This window comes from Aphidius gifuensis, linkage group LG3 (assembly GCF_014905175.1).
Source record: "Aphidius gifuensis isolate YNYX2018 linkage group LG3, ASM1490517v1, whole genome shotgun sequence".
Lineage (NCBI taxonomy): Eukaryota > Metazoa > Arthropoda > Insecta > Hymenoptera > Braconidae > Aphidius > Aphidius gifuensis.
In genome coordinates, this window is record NC_057790.1 from 20543146 (window position 1) to 20561668 (window position 18523).

Consider the following 18523-nt stretch of genomic DNA (forward strand, 5'->3'; position numbering starts at 1 on the left):
TTATAAGTTTTTTAGAGGTTTTTATTATTAATTATTATTATTATTATTTATTTTTTGTTTCAATTTTATAACTGTCCATTGGAGCCCACATAACTCGTGTATCATATTTATCCCTACCCAAAACTTATTATTATTTTTTTTTATATATATTCTGGCAATGTATGTATATTCGTTGTGTTTTTGCATTTTATTTAATACTAGACGTGCACATGAATGAGCACACAAAAGCGTGGAGCCAGGTCAACGATCCACAACGATTCGATTAATCTTGGTATAATCCGACTTGCGATAAACAACACAATGTCACCAATGCATAACCTCAACATATACATTTTATTTTTATATATGTGTATTGTATATTAGAAATAAGGTGGAGCCAAATAAAAATAAAAAAAAAACAAGTTGATTCAGTTAGACGAAATATCGAAAGTGGCTGAGGAAAAAATTGAGCTCAAATCAATCTAACAAAGACTGTTCATTTTACAATGAATTTTTTTGTTTTATAATAAAATATCTGGTTGTTGTTCATCAGATAAAAATAATAGAAGAACATTGGAAATTGTAAAATATAAGTAAAATGAATAATAAAAAAAAAAAAAATCTGTCATTTATAAAAAAAAAGAAAAGTGCTTGACTACAGAGGCTTTTGTTATATAAGAGGGGTGCTAGAGCAGTAACGATGTGTCGTTTGTATCGGCTGTGAGTTTGCGGTGAAAAATATAAATACCAAGAAGACAGGTTTCATTGTGTGTTGAGAACAGTCATAAGCAAAAAATATATATAAAATAAAATGAATAAGTTTTAGAGGGCAGAAAGAGAAATGATAAAAAATAAAACGCCAAGTAGAAAGATTGGAGGCATAACGGAAATGAAATGAAAAAAAAAAACAAAAAAAGAAAAGATAAGTAGCACTTGATCGATGAATCAAGTTGGAATGTTGAAGAATAGGAAAATAGAAACAGTCTTCAAAAGCTATATAAGAAAATGAAATAAAAAAAATATAAACAAAAATAAAAAAAAAAAAAAATAGAATAGAAAAATAAGTATTGCATGAAGTGGTGGTATAAAATTTTTCTAAGTGCGTCTCTATGTTTATGTCTACGAGTTTGAAATGGATATAACCTTCCGCCTTTTATAACAACCCAACAGATTTAACTTCGCATTTAAGCTTGAAACGATAAGCGCTGCTTCTTCTTCTTCTTTAACGATAATAATAATTTATTTTTTATTTTTATCTTCATTATTAATTTATCATACATATTGCAAATAATATTTAAATAAATTTTAATGTTATTATCAATTTTCAATGAAATATATATATGTGCATATATTTTTATCAATATTGGAAACATGGTTTAATTTTTTTTTTCAGTCTAACAATAACCAAATTTAAATACGTTTAAATAATATTTTTCTTTGAGTTATTGATGACATCATTAATCAGACATATAATCAATTTTTTTTTTTTTCATTAAATAAATATTCATATACAAATGACGTATTTTTTAAAGAAAAAAAAAAAGAAAAACATTTTTTTTTTTTTAATAGATCTCCAGGGAAATAAACGCAAAGAACCAAAGATTTTTTTTTTTTTTTCAATTTTATTTCTCTCGTTGACTTGTCTGCATGTAGGATGATAGTGACATCGCGAAAATTCCCTCGAGTATTGCAAATAATTCACAAATTGAAAATAATAATAATAATGATAAATAGCTAAAATATACAGTAAAAATAAAAAAATAAATAATAATTTAAATAATTAATACTTATCGATAAAATATATAATTTTTTCAATGATATTGGATAATCCATCAATGACGCATAATTAAAATAGTTTAATTAGACTAAAGTATCACAAGTGCACAAGAGTTGCATGGTAAAATGTATATAATGCAAAAAGAGGTGTTGAGAGGAAAAGGGAGCCCATTGGCTTGAGCATTCAATTAGCCATCGATTTAAAGTACTTCAGAAGCGCAGAGAAATACAGAAGGGAATGAGAAATTATTTTACACATATGTATATAGAACCCCAAGTGTATGAATATTGAAAATAGGTGAATGAAAAAAAAATTAAAAAAGTAATAACGTTAGCGAATTGTAATTAATTAAATTACAATATAACGTTGATGAAATATTTCTAAAAAAAATAAATATATAACTTCAGAGACATGACGTATAGATAGTTTCATTTTGAAGTATTTTAATTTAATAAAACTTGAAAAAAAAAAAAAAAATAACTGGGTCAAGTTTTATTTGATAAAAATAAGAAAAAAAAATTTCATTTATTTATCATTTCTTTTCAGGCTAATAAAAAAATTTTGTATACAAAAATAAGGATTTGTTTTTTTTTAAATATATGCCTATTTTTAGTAGGAAATAATTAAAAATTGTTTTTTTTTATTTTAAATTGTGTTGATTTAAAAATTTTTAATTTATAGCTGAGTTTATGCAATATTTGTTGATTACTAACGTAAACCACAAAAAAACAATTGAAAAATATAAAATAAAAAAAATAAATAAATATAGATAAATAAATAGGAATGAAAAAAAAATAAAAAAACGATAAGGGTGGTAGAGGGTGTGCGTGACTGGACTTTGGCATTGGGATAAATACCCGTTGCACGGTTTGAACATTCCTTTCTTTTACCACCAGTGAGAAATACCATGTAAACTTTGGCGTGATTTGAAAATAATGGGAAACGCCCAACGTAGATACTGTCGAAACGAGAGACAAATAAAATAAAATTGAAAATAAAAAATAATAATCATAAAAATAATAAAAAAAAAAAACAAAGATAAAATGGCTATTGCAAAAATCGACTGAGTATTTATTTTGTGCATTTTTTTGGCCATCCTTATTTTATATACAGCTGCCAAGATCAATTGTTTTTATTTTTTATATATTGTGCATTATTTCAAGATGATAAATTGAGTTTTATTTGCATTACATGACAAAAATAACCAGTGATTTTTTTTTTACAATATAAAAAAATCTAAAAATAGAAAATATAGTTTTAAAAAATAAAAGAAGAAAAAAAATTTATATGAGCTTGAACTGGTGTGACGGATGATGAAAGAAAATCACATAAATTCAAAACAAAATGAAAAGACTAACGACACGAGCAATATTGGTTTTGGTACAACCTGATGCTGAAGAAATATGTTAAAACTGATGACAAAATAGACCAGTATATATTTTTCACAACAAAGTACCTTTTGAAATTTTACTTTGTATATATATTCTTTTTTCTTTTTCTCTTCTTTAGTATGCACAGAAGAAAATAAATAAATTTAAATTTTAATATCATAAAATATATTAAAACAAAATAACAAATAACATTATAATTTAATTAAAAAATTAATATTTTTTGCACTAATTGTTGTGCGCATTTTTAAAGATTTTAATTTTATCATAAAATATAAATCTAAATTGACAAGCGTACTATTTTTTTTTATATGTTTTTACCACGACGTTTATATTTTTTTTTTTTGTCATAAGGTCAGATGTACCATATTGCTTGCTTCTTTGTGTGGCTTCGTGAGATGTAAGTTTATGAACGATCCTTGTACACAAGAACGAGCAAGGATATCCTCCTTTCAACAGCAGTGCATTGAAAGTTGTGTATTTGAAAGTAAAGCATAAAAAAAATATATATATAAAACAAATACAAAGAAAATGAAAAATATATTATGAAAATACATAACTCGACTGTGTATCACAAAACAGATGATTTAATTTTTTTCTTTTATTGCAAAATGCAAGTCGTAGCTACCATTATTTTTGTCTACTAAATATAGTAGTCAAAAATGTATAAAAATATTCTTTTAAACTATCGATTCAAATAAATTGAAAATACAATGTTTTATATTCTTCAGGTTTTAATTTATAAATTCACGTTGTTTTTAAATTTTTTTTTTTTAGATATTAGCATTTTATTAAGAATTTTTCCCATCACAAATTTCATCTCTGACCTGTCAAAATTTAGTGGACTGAGAATAAAATGAGAATGAGCTTGCAAGATTGGTATGCTTGTTCTAAAAAAATATATATATTTACGCTGAAATTTTCACCTCAATTCATATTGATAAAAATAAAAAATAATAATAACAACAACCACAAGTCCCATCGGGCATTAAAAAGTTTTCTGCTTTGATATTCTTTTGACTCATCATATTATCTATTATTATTATTATCATCATTATTATTTTATGAGCATAAAAATAGTTGGAAAATAAAACGACAATGATGAAAATCATGTGTCTGATATATCTCGTTTATTCTGGATGCCTGGGGTGTTATTTAATAGATAGAGGTAGAAGATTCTGAAGATCTCAGCATGAGGTATATATCTATACCACATATAGACAGTTAAGTTGCCTTTACGATCGAGTATTACTATGAAATACGTACAACTAGATATTTCCGTTAGTGCCTGATTCGATTTCATTTCATCTTGACCACAAATTTATCTGCTAAAATTGAGGGCATTGACCACTGAGAGAAATGCAATTTTACCACTGATCGTCTTTTCTTGAAACCACTATTGTTTCTTGATACTCAACAATATATAAATTTTAAATTTACATTGTTTTAAATATTTATATATGGATTCTTGATAATATAACATTTATATTTTATTGTCATAATACGATTGTAAATATTGCCAATTAACAGTTCAGTTAATTGATACATAGTGTTTAATTTGTTTTCCATTTTAAAAAGAAAATATTATATTTAACAATTAATATTCAAGTAAACAATCAAAGTTTAGTTTATTTTTTTTTTTTAAATACTTTTTTAACAATAATAGCTTGGAATTTATAAATTGTGCATATTGATACTGAAACATAGATGTTTATATTTATCAAAAAAAATAATATTTTCGTTTAAAAAATTGTATAGAATCATGTTGATAAAAATAAATATATAATAAGTATATGTAGATTGTTTAAATTTGTTATTTATTTTGTTTGTAAAAGTTGTTAATTGTTAGTTTTTTTGGAAAAATATAATTGTCATCTGTCAAAAGCATTATTTAATTAATAAACTTTGGGCATAATACAGAAATTTAAAGTTTAAAATTTATTTTAGGTTTTTATGTTGATGATGGACGGGTACTAAAATAAATTGTGTAAAGGTTAGGGTAGAATTAATTGATGAGGAAATTTACAGTTTGTTTTAGTGTTCATTTTTATTCCTAAAAAATTATATCATAAAGTTATGCATAACTGACAGTTTTAATATATTTTTTTATTTCAAATTAATTATTAAAGAGTTTTTTTATCTAAAAATGAAATTATTATTTTTTAATCTAGCATTCTGTTATTAGTTTTACTGTTTTTAGTTTTTTTCGAGTTTTGACTATGACATTTATTTAATTATTAAAAAATTTTAAATTTTATTTTTAATTTTGACTTTAATATTTATTTTATTATTTCATATTTTTTTTTAAAACTTTTTTATAACAATAAATTTACAATAAAGTTTATCTTGTAACTCTCTTGTTCGTCATGTAGATTATGAAAGTTTTAGGGTTTACGTGCTGTACATTTTACAACAATGAAGTTGTATATTTTGTTGAACACACACATAAGGACAATAATATTTTATAGTATACCAAAGTACAGTATCACCAGACCATTTTCCAATGTCCACAGTATAACTTATAAGCCGACAAAGAAGATTGAAAATCCTGACAAAAGACACGTGAATGTAAAAGCTTTAAAATTTTTTTCTATTATTATTTTTTATTTTTCAAACTAAAACAAAGAAAAGGGAAAAAGCAATATTGTAAAAAACTTTTCTTCAACATAAAAGATATTAATTTTTTAATTTTTATGTCGTTGTTTTAATTATTTTGGTAAATTTTTTTTTTTTTTAATCTTACTATAACGTTAGAAGACATAAAAAATAAAAATATTTAAAAATGAAAACTGCAATTTTTAGTTGTAAAAAAATACAGTAAATAAAATGAATAAATAATTTATTTTTAATAGCTTTTTTAAAATAATAAATTGATTGAAAAAATAAAAATATATTTATAAATTATTTATAAAAAATGATATATATTTAAAAAAAAGGTAAAGAAAAAAAATGAAAAATAAAAAATTGAAATAAATATCGTTTTTACATGGTCACCACTTATTTTATTTAACATCCCCCTAAGGGTTTTAAACCCTGTGGGAATAAGAAGGATGTCTTTTTTTACGCTTCGACCTATTTTCAATTTTTTTCTTTTTTTTTATTTTTTTTTTTTTTTTTTAAGCAACTTTTGTTATTATTTATTTTTTTTTTTCCATGTTTATTTTATTTATTTATTTATTCTTTTGTACATAGTTTAAAATGCTTTATGACAAAAAAAAAAAAAAAAGGTCATTGGGATTTCGATTATCTGTCTGTCTAAAACATAGATCAAATGATATTTTATTTGTTTTAAAATTTTTTTATTTTTATAATTTTATTTTCTTTGTAAAAATATTTGAAATAACAAGAAAGAAAAAAGTCTGTTGACTTTGTAACAGTTTGTCAACATTTTGTTCAACCAACTTAGAATTTTTTTTTTTAGATCCGTTTATTTTTCTTCTATCAATAAAGTATACATCTATCCTATTTGTTTAATCTTCACGCTTATTTTTCTTTATCACTTATTTTCCATTATCCCATAATCTCAAATATGTATATAAATAAATAAATAAAATATATTGAAAATATGGCAAATAGCTCGGCTGTACGATAAAACACTCACTGGTTTCTTGATAATTTGTGGCCTCGTCTTTCACCTCAAAAACATATTACGCTATTGTTTTCACTAGTCAATGGCCCAACATAAAATTTATTGTTTTCTTTTTTTTTTTTTCTTTTCCTATTTTTTTTTCCATTATACATATGTACACATCTACAAAGGTTCATTTTATATGACCCTAAGGAATCTGTTATAGTTTTCTCAGCCACTTCGCTTTCTTCTTCTCGTAAATCCTCCTCGATTCAGCCTGATTACAACCTCGTTTTCACCCTCGAGTACGAATGTTGTACATTTTGGCAGCATAACCCGAAGCAAGAAAAAGGGTCGTCTCATTACTATATTTATCACACGAATACGCTTCGTTATCTTTCAAGCTTTTCATCCCTTTCTCTTTCCTATTTTTTTTTCTTCTTTTAGTCATCATTTTTTTTTTTTTTTTCTCTCTTTCAATTTCCTCAGATTTTTTTACGGCTTTTACAAATTTTTTTGTATTTAATTTCTTTTTTAATTTAATTGGTTCTTTCACAGTTTAGTGAAAAAAATATATATATATATAAAATGTATTTAAAAGTAGATAAACAATAATAAAAATCAAAAAAATAAATACGTTAAAAATGAACTAGCACATTGCTATTAAATCATGCGAAGGTGATCTGTACCGAGCGTGAAACATTTTTTGGTCAGTTTTATCGACATTGGCTTATTTATTATCCTCTTTTCGTTTACCTGAACAAAAAAATTAATAAAAAAAAAAAAAAACGAAAAAAAAACTGGCTGGATGCAGCAACATCGATACATGTATATATATATATATATATATTTTTTATTATATATAGTCTACTGCGGAAAATACATCCCTCGTGTATATTTTCTACTTGCTCACATTCACCCTCGACCAACATATATATTTTTTCAATCGAATGACTTAATTGTAATAATCAAAGCTCATTTATATCCACAAAAATTTATATTTATTATTAATTCAACAAAATGAAAAAAACAAAAAACATATAATATATTGAATAAAATATTATTGATGAAAAAAATTTAAGAAAATAAATAATATAAAAATAACAATTAATCAAGATTTTGATGTTGAGTATTATTTATTACAACGCAAAAAAAAAAAAAAAATGATTGGTCAAAATAATAAATAAAAAAAAAGTTTAAAAATGATTTATAAAAATATAAAATTAATTTATCAAACGAGTGTGTAATATAGCTTATTATTTATTTTAATTAATTAATTTTAACAGGTTCAGTTTATTGGGATCACAGGCCAATGGGTATTAATGGACAACAAAATAATGGTATGAGTGATTGGCCATATTTTGAGCCAAATGTACCAAGAAATGTAACAACAGCAATTGGTCAAACAGCATTTTTGCATTGTCGAGTTTATCAACGCAGTGACAAAGAGGTAAGACAATATTAATATAACATATATTATATTAAATATATATATATACTATATATATAAATCTAGACACAAAGGATATAGTTAATCGGTAAATTCCATACCGATAAACTCGAGGTATAGGACCCGCATTATCTATATAGTCAAATGCGGCCACTCAAACTGGATCAATGACAGACTATATGGCTGATTGCACGATGTATTTAATCCCTCTTTACCCTTTCCTATCCTGTCTCTCTATCTATATGCCCCCTGTGTGTGTCTATGTATTCTCAGAATATCGTACGAGAATGTTACTCTCAGCATAACTATCACACACTCATCACGCAGTCGCAATGATCAAAATAAACTTTCCCCCTCATTCTCTTAGCCTCAATATCTTTAGCTATATATAATACGAAGAACGTCGACTCCATTTCACACCCTCTATATCTCAGCATCAATACCAGTCTTTTTTTTTTTTCTTTTTTTTCCTTCGGCATATTTACCCTAACTCCATTTTCAACCCATCAGCACATTACTATTTTGCCTTTGATGGGATCTCGATTCTAGATATCACGACAAGGACTAACTTATCGTTTTTGATTTTTTTCAATGAAACCACAAAATGCATTCTGATCATGTATGTCAGTGTATGTATTTATATGTACATTAATATTTGCTTTGATATTATTCATGGATAAAAAGTTTTTACGAGGACCACAAGTAGTAATACCATTGAATAGTCAGACATAATGTATATATATTAAGAAATGTTGATTTTTCTTTTCTTTTAATGTGTTTATTTATTGTTATTTTTTTTTTTTTCAAATATTATTATATCAGTAGGATCATGAGCTTTGTGTAACTGTGTCAATGTAAATAGAGTAACTTGAAAAATATATTTTTCAACATAAAAGTTATGTATATATGTAGAGAAAAAAATTGTTTTAACTCTTTTTTTTTTTTTTATTTTTTTATTTTTGTGAAGAGCAAAAGTTTGTATATTAAGTTTTTGATTTATTTTGTTTTTCTTTTCAATACTGAGTTATTTTTTATTTTTTTTTATTTTTGATATAGTTTTATGAAAATATATACTGATGTGCTTTGGATTTTTTTTTTAAATTATTTTTATAATTAATTTGAAGTAATTTAAAAAATAAATAAAATTGAAAATTTACTTTAGTGATTATATTTTTCTTTTTTTCTTTTAATTCATTAATTTTTCAAGTGAAGCTTTTTTATTGATAGTTGAAAATTCAACTGAGTTGAAAAAAATAATTAGAGATAGATATTAGTGTATCATAGTGATGTGTTGAATTTAATGCACGATGATATCAGTTAAAATGTTCTTCATCGTTGCCGATAAAATCAATATAGTATAGTTTCTGCTATAACGCCTCACCAAGTAATCATTCGATTTGACGAGAAATTCCAATAGAATGCACCTCATCACTTTACAATATGGGGTAAAATTCCGTTATAATTATTTTTTTAATCTTTTTTGTACTCTATTTTTTTATTATAAAAGTAAAAGCTTTTTTTGTATAGAAAAAATAAGAAAAAAAATTCGCAAATCAAAACGAAGCTTTAAAAAATAAAAAAAAATCCTAAGTTATTAATATTGTGTTTGAGCTTTTCTAGTGAATATGTTTAAATTTTTAAATATACTCATTTACTTGTTACATTTACATCACATGATTTCCTTCATCATTTAATTCTATTAAAAACTAGTTGGCATTAAATTTAATAATTAATTTACCACATCAATAATTTACTGTAGTAATACATTAAATAAATATTTTCAACTTTATATTTGTTTAATTTTATAAAAGAAACCTTTAAAATAAAAGAAAAAAAAATTCAAATAAATAAATTAAAACACATACACGTGTAGGTATTTTTTTTTTCACGAAAATTACTAGGCTACTTACTAATTTACGAAAGTTGTAAAAAAAAAAAAAAAAAAGGTATATGAGGATCACAAAGAAAGTAGAGTGAGAATCACCAATGTAATCACCAACTTGTACATATTTATACACAACCGTGTATATGTGGAATGAAAAAAAATTGTGAATTGAATGAATAAAAAGAAAAATAAATGTATAAAAATTAAAAAAATAAAACTTGGGTTGAACATTGGCTCTACTGAATTTAATCGTAACAGTAAGATAAACTTGACCTGCGGTTTTGAGTTTGGTAGTTTGATAGAATATGTATGTAGCATGGTTATGTTGAAAATTAAAATAGTTCAAAGGAAAATTAGAGTATATTGTCAGTGTTACTCAGCCGAATCATCTACACCATTAAAATAAGCTTTTGATCTTTTTTAAAATTTTTAATAATTCATTTTTTTTTTTTTTTATTATCTCACTAATGTAAGTCTCATATACATAAATGAAAAGATTTTATCAAATTGTAAATAATAAATATTCATTCATCAAAATAAAAAAAAATTCATATCAAAAATCAAAACAAAAAAAATAAAAACAAATTCGAAACAAAAGTCCTTTTTGAAGACCCACATTTTATTTAAATAAAATATAAATATTAAAAAGTTTTCAGATTCTTAAAAAATATATAAATAAAAAAAAAAAAAAGTTTGAATCAAACAAATAAAAAAATTGAATTTTTTAATTCAAATATGAACAAGTTTTTGTATCTAGTTATTCTCAAAAAAAAAAATAATAATAATGATGTTTCATTTTATCCTGAGCTTAAAGCTAATTGGCAGATATTTTTTATTTTTTGTGATATCTGTGATAGACGTATATCAATTTGGAAAGAAAAAAAAATAATTGGAATCACTCGATAAAGGTCATGTATCATTTTAAACGTTTCTCGAGAAATTAAATTATTTAAAATTTTAATAAAAGATTGATATAATAATATAGACATTATAATTGCACGATAAACATTTCCCTTTGGATCACCTTGAAAATACGAGACAAGAATGTCAATATATAATATATTTGCCTGAATCTGTACATGAAGATTCCCAGTTGAATGGAGCCTCGAGAGATCCCATTTCTAACTAAACACATATTATAGATGTTTGCACGTGTGTGTATAAAAATACATAAATATAAACTAATATATTCCAACATTAAAAATATATTAAAAATAGATATTTGTATTATTTTCTTTTATTTATTAAATAAATATTATTTTTTAATTATTCATGTACGCAATTTAAATGTATTATTATGAAATTTGAATTTTATATTATTTTTAAATAATAAAAAAATAAAAATATATTGTTTTTTCATTATGATATTTAAAAAAAAAACTGTTAAAAGTACAGCTTTTTATTTATTTCTATACGCAATTTAATTTTTATAATATGATAATTTATATCACTTTGAAATTTCAATTTGATATTATTTTCAATGATTTGACAAATAGAACAATTTGTAAAATTATTTGTACAACTGTATTGTTCAATTGAGTTGATGGGATTTTCTGAATTGTCGATTAACGTCCTCGAAAACAATTGATTTTTGATTGTATTAGTTTGAGGTATTATTGTACCAATTCATGGCTTACACAATTTTCAAATTTGTGTGCTTCTGTATGCCACTTAGACAAATTATATGGTTTTAGAAATTATTGTTCCTTTCCGTTCACAAACCACAGATTGATCGATTCTTGAATTTTATTGTTCTATCTTAAATAGACTGTATAGTATAATTTATTATATTCAAGTATATTTTATAGTTCCTCTATCAAATTATTCACTGTAACATTATTCGTGATTTTATAATAAAAACTATGATAATTTATTGTTTATTTTAAATTTTCATATTTAAAACATACTTTATTAATAAATATTAATTTTTTTTTTTCCTTTTTACATTTTAATAATGTATTTATGAGCAAACAAATTCACAGGATGACTTTCATGATTTTAATTTCAAAACTAGAGATACAATTTTTTAAATTTCTTCATCTAGTAATTTTTATACTCAGTAAATATAAACATTGGTCTTGATGAAAGCTTGGCAATAAATTAATGTATAAAATAGTTAAAACGAACTCGAATAAAAATTTAAACGCATATTGAAGTTTTTTTTTTAACTTCCATTAATTATTATGTAATTTATTTTCTCAATTTTAATTATAATTACAACTTTAATTGAATCACATTTATTTTTTTTCCTATCATCTATATGATAAGATTAATTATATTCAAATTTATATTTTCCTTAGCTACATGTTCGTACGGTAAATTTTTATCTTTAAACTCATTTATTGAAAGATCAAAATGAATCAAAAAAAAAATATAAAAAAATGGTCGAGATAATCTAAGCGAGAAATACTTGATCATTTTAATTCAATCATTTTTTTTCCTTTCATCATCGTCTTAATAATTAAAATTAAAAAATTTTTAATTTTTAAATTTTAGTTACATTAACCATGTTAATTATACCAAAGTAATTTTTTAAATACTCCATAAAATTAATTACTTAGTTTTATCCACTAAAAAATTGTTTCAATTAAATAAAAAAAATTGAAATATTAAATATTAAATAAGATGTAATAAATAAAAAGATACTAAATCCTTTCATTTTTTTCTTCTTATTTTTGCAATAACTCTATTCAACAGAATTTTATTTTCCTATTTTTTTTTGTTTGTATTTCAACATGAACCACAAAAATTTAATTTTTAAGCACACGTAAAATTTTATCCGTCAAAAACAACAAAATTTATAACTACTCTGCATTTTTAGAATACAGTATTTTGTAAATTTCTCAAAACTATTTTGTGTTTTAACTTTTACTATATACTATGTATTTATAAATTTAAAGTGATCCCCATAATCATAACAAAACGTTTTAGAAATAACCTCTAATTATTACATATTTTCTCTCAGTTATTTATTTATCCGTAAACATAAAAAAAATAAAATTAATGATAAAGCCACATTTATAATGTGGTAATCAATTCATACAAAGTACTTTTGATAGTTATTGCAATAAAAATTTGTCTAATAATTTTAAGATGAACATCAATAACTTACATAGTGATCATGAACTTGCTAATGAAAATTATTTAAGTATCTAATAATTTACTATTTAAATTATATACTAACATTAAAGTATAAAACTTTTGTTTTGCATTCATATTGACTAATTATTTAGATAAAAATTTATTTAAATTGTTGATTATTTTAAAATATATATATATTCATGATTTATTATGCAACTTCTATGATTGAACTTATTATTAACCTCACGTAATTTAGCACAGATGCAAATGTAGATATGTGTTTTGTATGTTTAGTCCAATTTGTGGTTGAGCTATATTGGATCACAACTAACAAATTGGTTCAAACTATTTTTTATTTACAATAAATTTGACATTTAACTTTAAAACAATTTTTGATATATTAAATTTTAAACTTTGCATTTATAAATTTGATCAATTAAAAAATTTAATATTCATTAAATTAATTTCATAGAAACTATTTAGTATTAACGATTAGCGAGTATTTATAAATTTTATATTTGAATTATTTATTTTTTCATCTAAATAATAAATACAAATTTTATTGTATAATTATATAATAATTATTAATTTTTTTAAATTAAATAATAACTTTATGAGTAATTGTTTTAGTGAAGTTTAGCATGTACTTATTTATAAATTGTTTTAAATAAAATTAGTGCAAAGAATTTTCTTGATTATTTGATGTAAATGCATTTATTAAATTTAATAAAAAAGAATAGTATATTTTTTTTGAATTTATACTTGCTGATTTTATAACTAAATGCTTAAAAAAAGTTAGTTAATTGGGTAGATTCATCGGTTTGTTTCATATAGACCCTTGACAAACTTCAAACTTTTCTGTGTAACTTTTGAATCTTTCAATTTTGTCGTTGTACTTTCTCACTTTTAACTTTCAATGAAATCTCATCACTTTACTATGTTTTATGGTAAATTAAAATATACTGTATACTAATGACTTTTAGAATATTAATATTATATTTTAAATATAATTTTTATAAACTATATATATTTGTTTTTTTTTTTTAAAAAAACTTAAAAATATTTAAACAATGTTAAAATATTAAATGAAATAAAAGAAATAAAAAAAATATGTTGTTAGAATAAAAATAAAATAAAATAAAATAAAAAAAAGCCGGAAAAGTTAGTGAGCTGTAGATGAAATGATCCACGTTCCCAATCCCAACGAGTGCTCATGGTTCATCATGTGGAACAAACATGAAGATTGAGCGATGATGGTAGATAGAGTACGTGTGTGCGTTTAAATTTGTATGTATTCATGTGCTTTTGTAGGGTTACTATGAAAACGTCAAAACGAAAAAACATGTAAGCTTCAAAGATAGACGATTAATCCATCGCAAACACAGTGCAAACCAATTTTTTATCATTTTTCATCGTTCTTAAAATATATAATTTATTTTTTTTTTATTTAATTTTGATTTTTATTTTCATTTATTCACGTCTCATCTATATTTCGTTTTTTTATATATTTTTCAAATATGATTATAAATTCAAGATGTATAACGTAGTCGAGTGTCGAAAAATTACTCAATCTTCTGATCGAAATTCTCTCGATACTCGAGTGTCGCTTTATCCCGAGGGGGTTAAAAAGTATAAGAGTTTTTATAGGGTAAGGATTGAGCATTATAAAAATAAAAAAAATTTTAAAAAAAGTAGTCGAAATGTAGTGAAAGAAAAAGCGCGAAGTACCTTCTTGAGAATTACATCACTGCCCGCGGGTGAACGAAAAAAAAAAATAAATAAAAAAGGTTAATAAAAAAGCCGAGAAGACGTGAATGAAACTTAAGATTACAGGAAGAGAAACGTCGGTATAGTGCTTTTATTCTTTTTATCATTTCATTTTTTTTTTTTTTTTTATTTTATTCATTTTATTCAAGTCACAGTTACTCGGTTTTTCTTTATTCTATATTTGTTAATCTTTTTGATTATTATTTTTATTAGTTATTTTTCATCTTGCATCACTAAAATTTTTATATGTCAGATAAAAATATACAAATTTTATTAGTTTTTTATTTTATTATTATTGTTATTATGTTTGTTTTTTTTTTCTTGTCAATATATTTTGACAGTTGATGAAATTGAAAATTTTAATGTTAGTTGAGTTTACTTGTTTCATTTATTTTTTTTTTAATTTAAAAAACTTTGTTTACCGGAATACGATCGTTAAATACTCGTATCAAGGAAGATAGAAGGGTCAGTTGCCAAACCAAACACATAAATACAGACAAACAAAACGATAGAGAATCACTAACAATTCGTATACTCTTTGTCCTCAATTTTCAATTCTATACGTAACCTATTTTCAAAAATACATTTCACCACTGGACACAATGATTTTATTATTTTTTTTTTTTTATTTTTTTGTTTTAAATAATACGTAAAATGAATATATGTATACTAGAAAATTTTACTAACGAAGCTTTACTCAATTTTACTGTGCGCCTGAATTTATGTTAAACAACTTTTACAATTTTTATTACAAAGGTAGCGTCGAAACACTGTTTTTGTCTACAAAAATGAAAATAAAAAAAAAACGTTTTTCAAGCTTTAAAACTAATTGTTTTTTTATGTATTTGTTTTATTTATTTCAATCACCAATACTTTTAAATAATTAGAGTATCAAAAAGTTTAATATATCAGCTAAAAAAGCTCTTTCACTAACTTTGATTGCTTTTTTTTATTTTGTCATTACTATTTTTGTTTTTTATTTTTATTGAATGTCTTTTTTAATTAACTCAATCAATAATATAATAAATTATTTATTTAATTTAAATATGTTATGTGGAGGTAGCTTCAGGGTGTTTACCTCAAATAATGTTCAGTTTTGCTCTGAAATACTTGTGTATGTTGACAAAATATAATCAGAATATCGAATGAACAAGAAGGATAGATAACACACGGAGATTGTTGGTATCGTAAATGTGAAATAACAAATGATATGACCACGTGATGCTTTGTTCGATGGAATGAACACTGCTTCAATATAGATACATCAACGAAAACAATATTAGTTCACACATGTGGACAAATATACTCGGCAAAAGCGTTTAATCTTTGTAATTACTAATTACTATTTTATACTGCTACAAAAATATAGTATCATAAAATTTCATTCTGAACAATATAAAAATATATTAGCAAGAAGAGAAACTATATATGATTGGAATAAAAAAATTCAATTATTCATTGACAATAATTGTTTTGTAATGAAAGATAAAAAACTTGACTCTTTGAAATTTATTTTGAATATTATTTGTCATAATATACTTTTTTTTTTTTTTCTAAAATAAAAAAATAGAATATATTGAAAAAATAGCGTAACCTAGATCTTTTTAAATTGATGTATAAATTACATTTATTTTTTCTCAACTTAAATTTTCAATTTCAGTTAAAAATCAAAATAATATTTTTTGAAATTATAACTCAAGTTTTACAAGAAGGAAAATGTAATAATAAAATAATGGAAACATCATTATTTTGAAGAAAAAAAAATATTACAATGTAATGTTTTTTTATTTTTTTAAAAACTTATTTAAATAATAAAAAATATATTTACATGTATAATTCAAATAAAACAAGATATTCATTTGTTCAACTTTTTTTATATAAAAAACAAATATACCTATATATATTTATTTTAGAATTCTTCATGTAGTACATCAAAGAAAAAAAAAAGAAATTTAAAAAGAAGCAGAACTTGGTATTCAGAAATAGAAAAATATTTTTTACTGAAAAAATTTTCAGCGAAAAGTTCATTATGAATCATCTACAAAGACGAAATGCCAACCGTGTATACTGATTCATTTTTCATAATTTTTTATCACGCTCTAATAATTACAAAAGCACATATGTTATAATAAAAGTTAAAAAAAAAAAAATCTATGAATTGTACAAATTTATTTTCTACTGATATATAACCATAATAATACATAAAAATTTTTGCAAACACATGACAAACAACGTGTAAATTTTGAATTCCAATTTTCTATTGTGTAATATTTTCAATTTTTATTTGTAGCTGAATTTTTCAGAACTGCTTTTTATTTTTTCTATATATTTTTAACTTTTTATATTTATTTATTTCTTCAATGTTCATTTAAAAAAGCTCTCTATAATTGCTATTACTCGTAATTCATTAAAATAAAAAAAAAAAAGAGGATTAATTTCAGCTTTAATTCTTTTTTTTTTTAAAAAAAAGCAAACACGTAAAATTTAATGATAAATTTCAACAATTATAATAATTCAAACAATGATAATTACAAATAATAATAACTAAAATTTTATGAATTCAAATAAATCTGATAAAATACATTAAAATAATTGGATGAAAATAATTTTAATATATTTATCTTAATTTTTTTGAATTTAAATTTTACAATTTATATAATAATTTACATTTTTAAATTATATTATTATAGCTTTATCATCATTTTCATGTTATATTATTTTATATATTTTTATTTTGTTGTTATATTTAATTGGTTTAATAGGTAAAACATATTCCATTTGTTGGGACGATATTTGATTGCTCAACCATCGACATGCAAATATACAAACACATTCATATATATTATGATATTGCTTTAAATATTTATAGTTTATCTGTATATTGATATAAGCAGTTTACATATGTATATAAAATGAAATATTGTGTGATATTTGTGTGATTACGAATGACCTCGATTTAAATATCAAATATTGTTGTATATGTCCAAAAACTTTGTATGTTATTCAACTAAAATTTGATTACCAAAATTTCATTGATGTACATTCATTTATTTATTATTATTATTCAAAGAAAATGTTGTTAATTGATGAAATTGTTTAAAATATAATTAATTTTTTATGAATCATTTAGTTGATTATATGATGATAATAAAAATAATAATAGTTCAAAGTAAAATCTATTTAAAAAAAATATACATAATATATAAATATATTATAATGAAAATGTTTTGAAAAGAAAATTGTGTCGAGGTGACAGTATATAGATAAATATAGCAAAGGAATGTTATTGACGATGAGGGAGGATTCACAAAGTCATCGATCTGTTGGGTGAAAAGAGCTTTACAATAACGACGATGGCATTACCGTGAAAAATTATGATCTCGTCCACGACCCTTCTCACGCCTTTTAACCCTTTGGCAATTTTATATATATATATTTTCTTACTTGTACTCTATCGTTACTGATATCAGCCTCGAGGCAACATGACAACCTACCAACGTTTATTTTTTATTTTTTTCATTTTTTATTTTTTGGCCTCATAGGTCACTCGGATAACGTCATATCCAGGACATGACTGCATCACAAAAGTAGCAAGGAATATTTTATATATATATAAAAAGCAATAAAA

The 18523-nt window shown here is 22.8% G+C and overlaps 2 protein-coding genes across 2 annotated transcripts in view; one reads left to right on the forward strand and one right to left on the reverse strand.

Moving 5' to 3' along the window:
- The window catches only part of LOC122851030, a 73542-nt gene that overhangs the window by 21281 nt on the left and 33738 nt on the right, over positions 1 to 18523 (forward strand). The window contains exon 2 of the mRNA XM_044150078.1: positions 7999 to 8162. Coding sequence (XP_044006013.1) covers positions 7999 to 8162 — 164 coding nt within the window. The remainder of the gene's footprint in view (positions 1 to 7998; positions 8163 to 18523) is intronic.
- Positions 1 to 18523, reverse strand: part of LOC122852683 (E3 ubiquitin-protein ligase MARCHF3-like) — a 138150-nt gene that overhangs the window by 5607 nt on the left and 114020 nt on the right. The window lies entirely within an intron of this gene.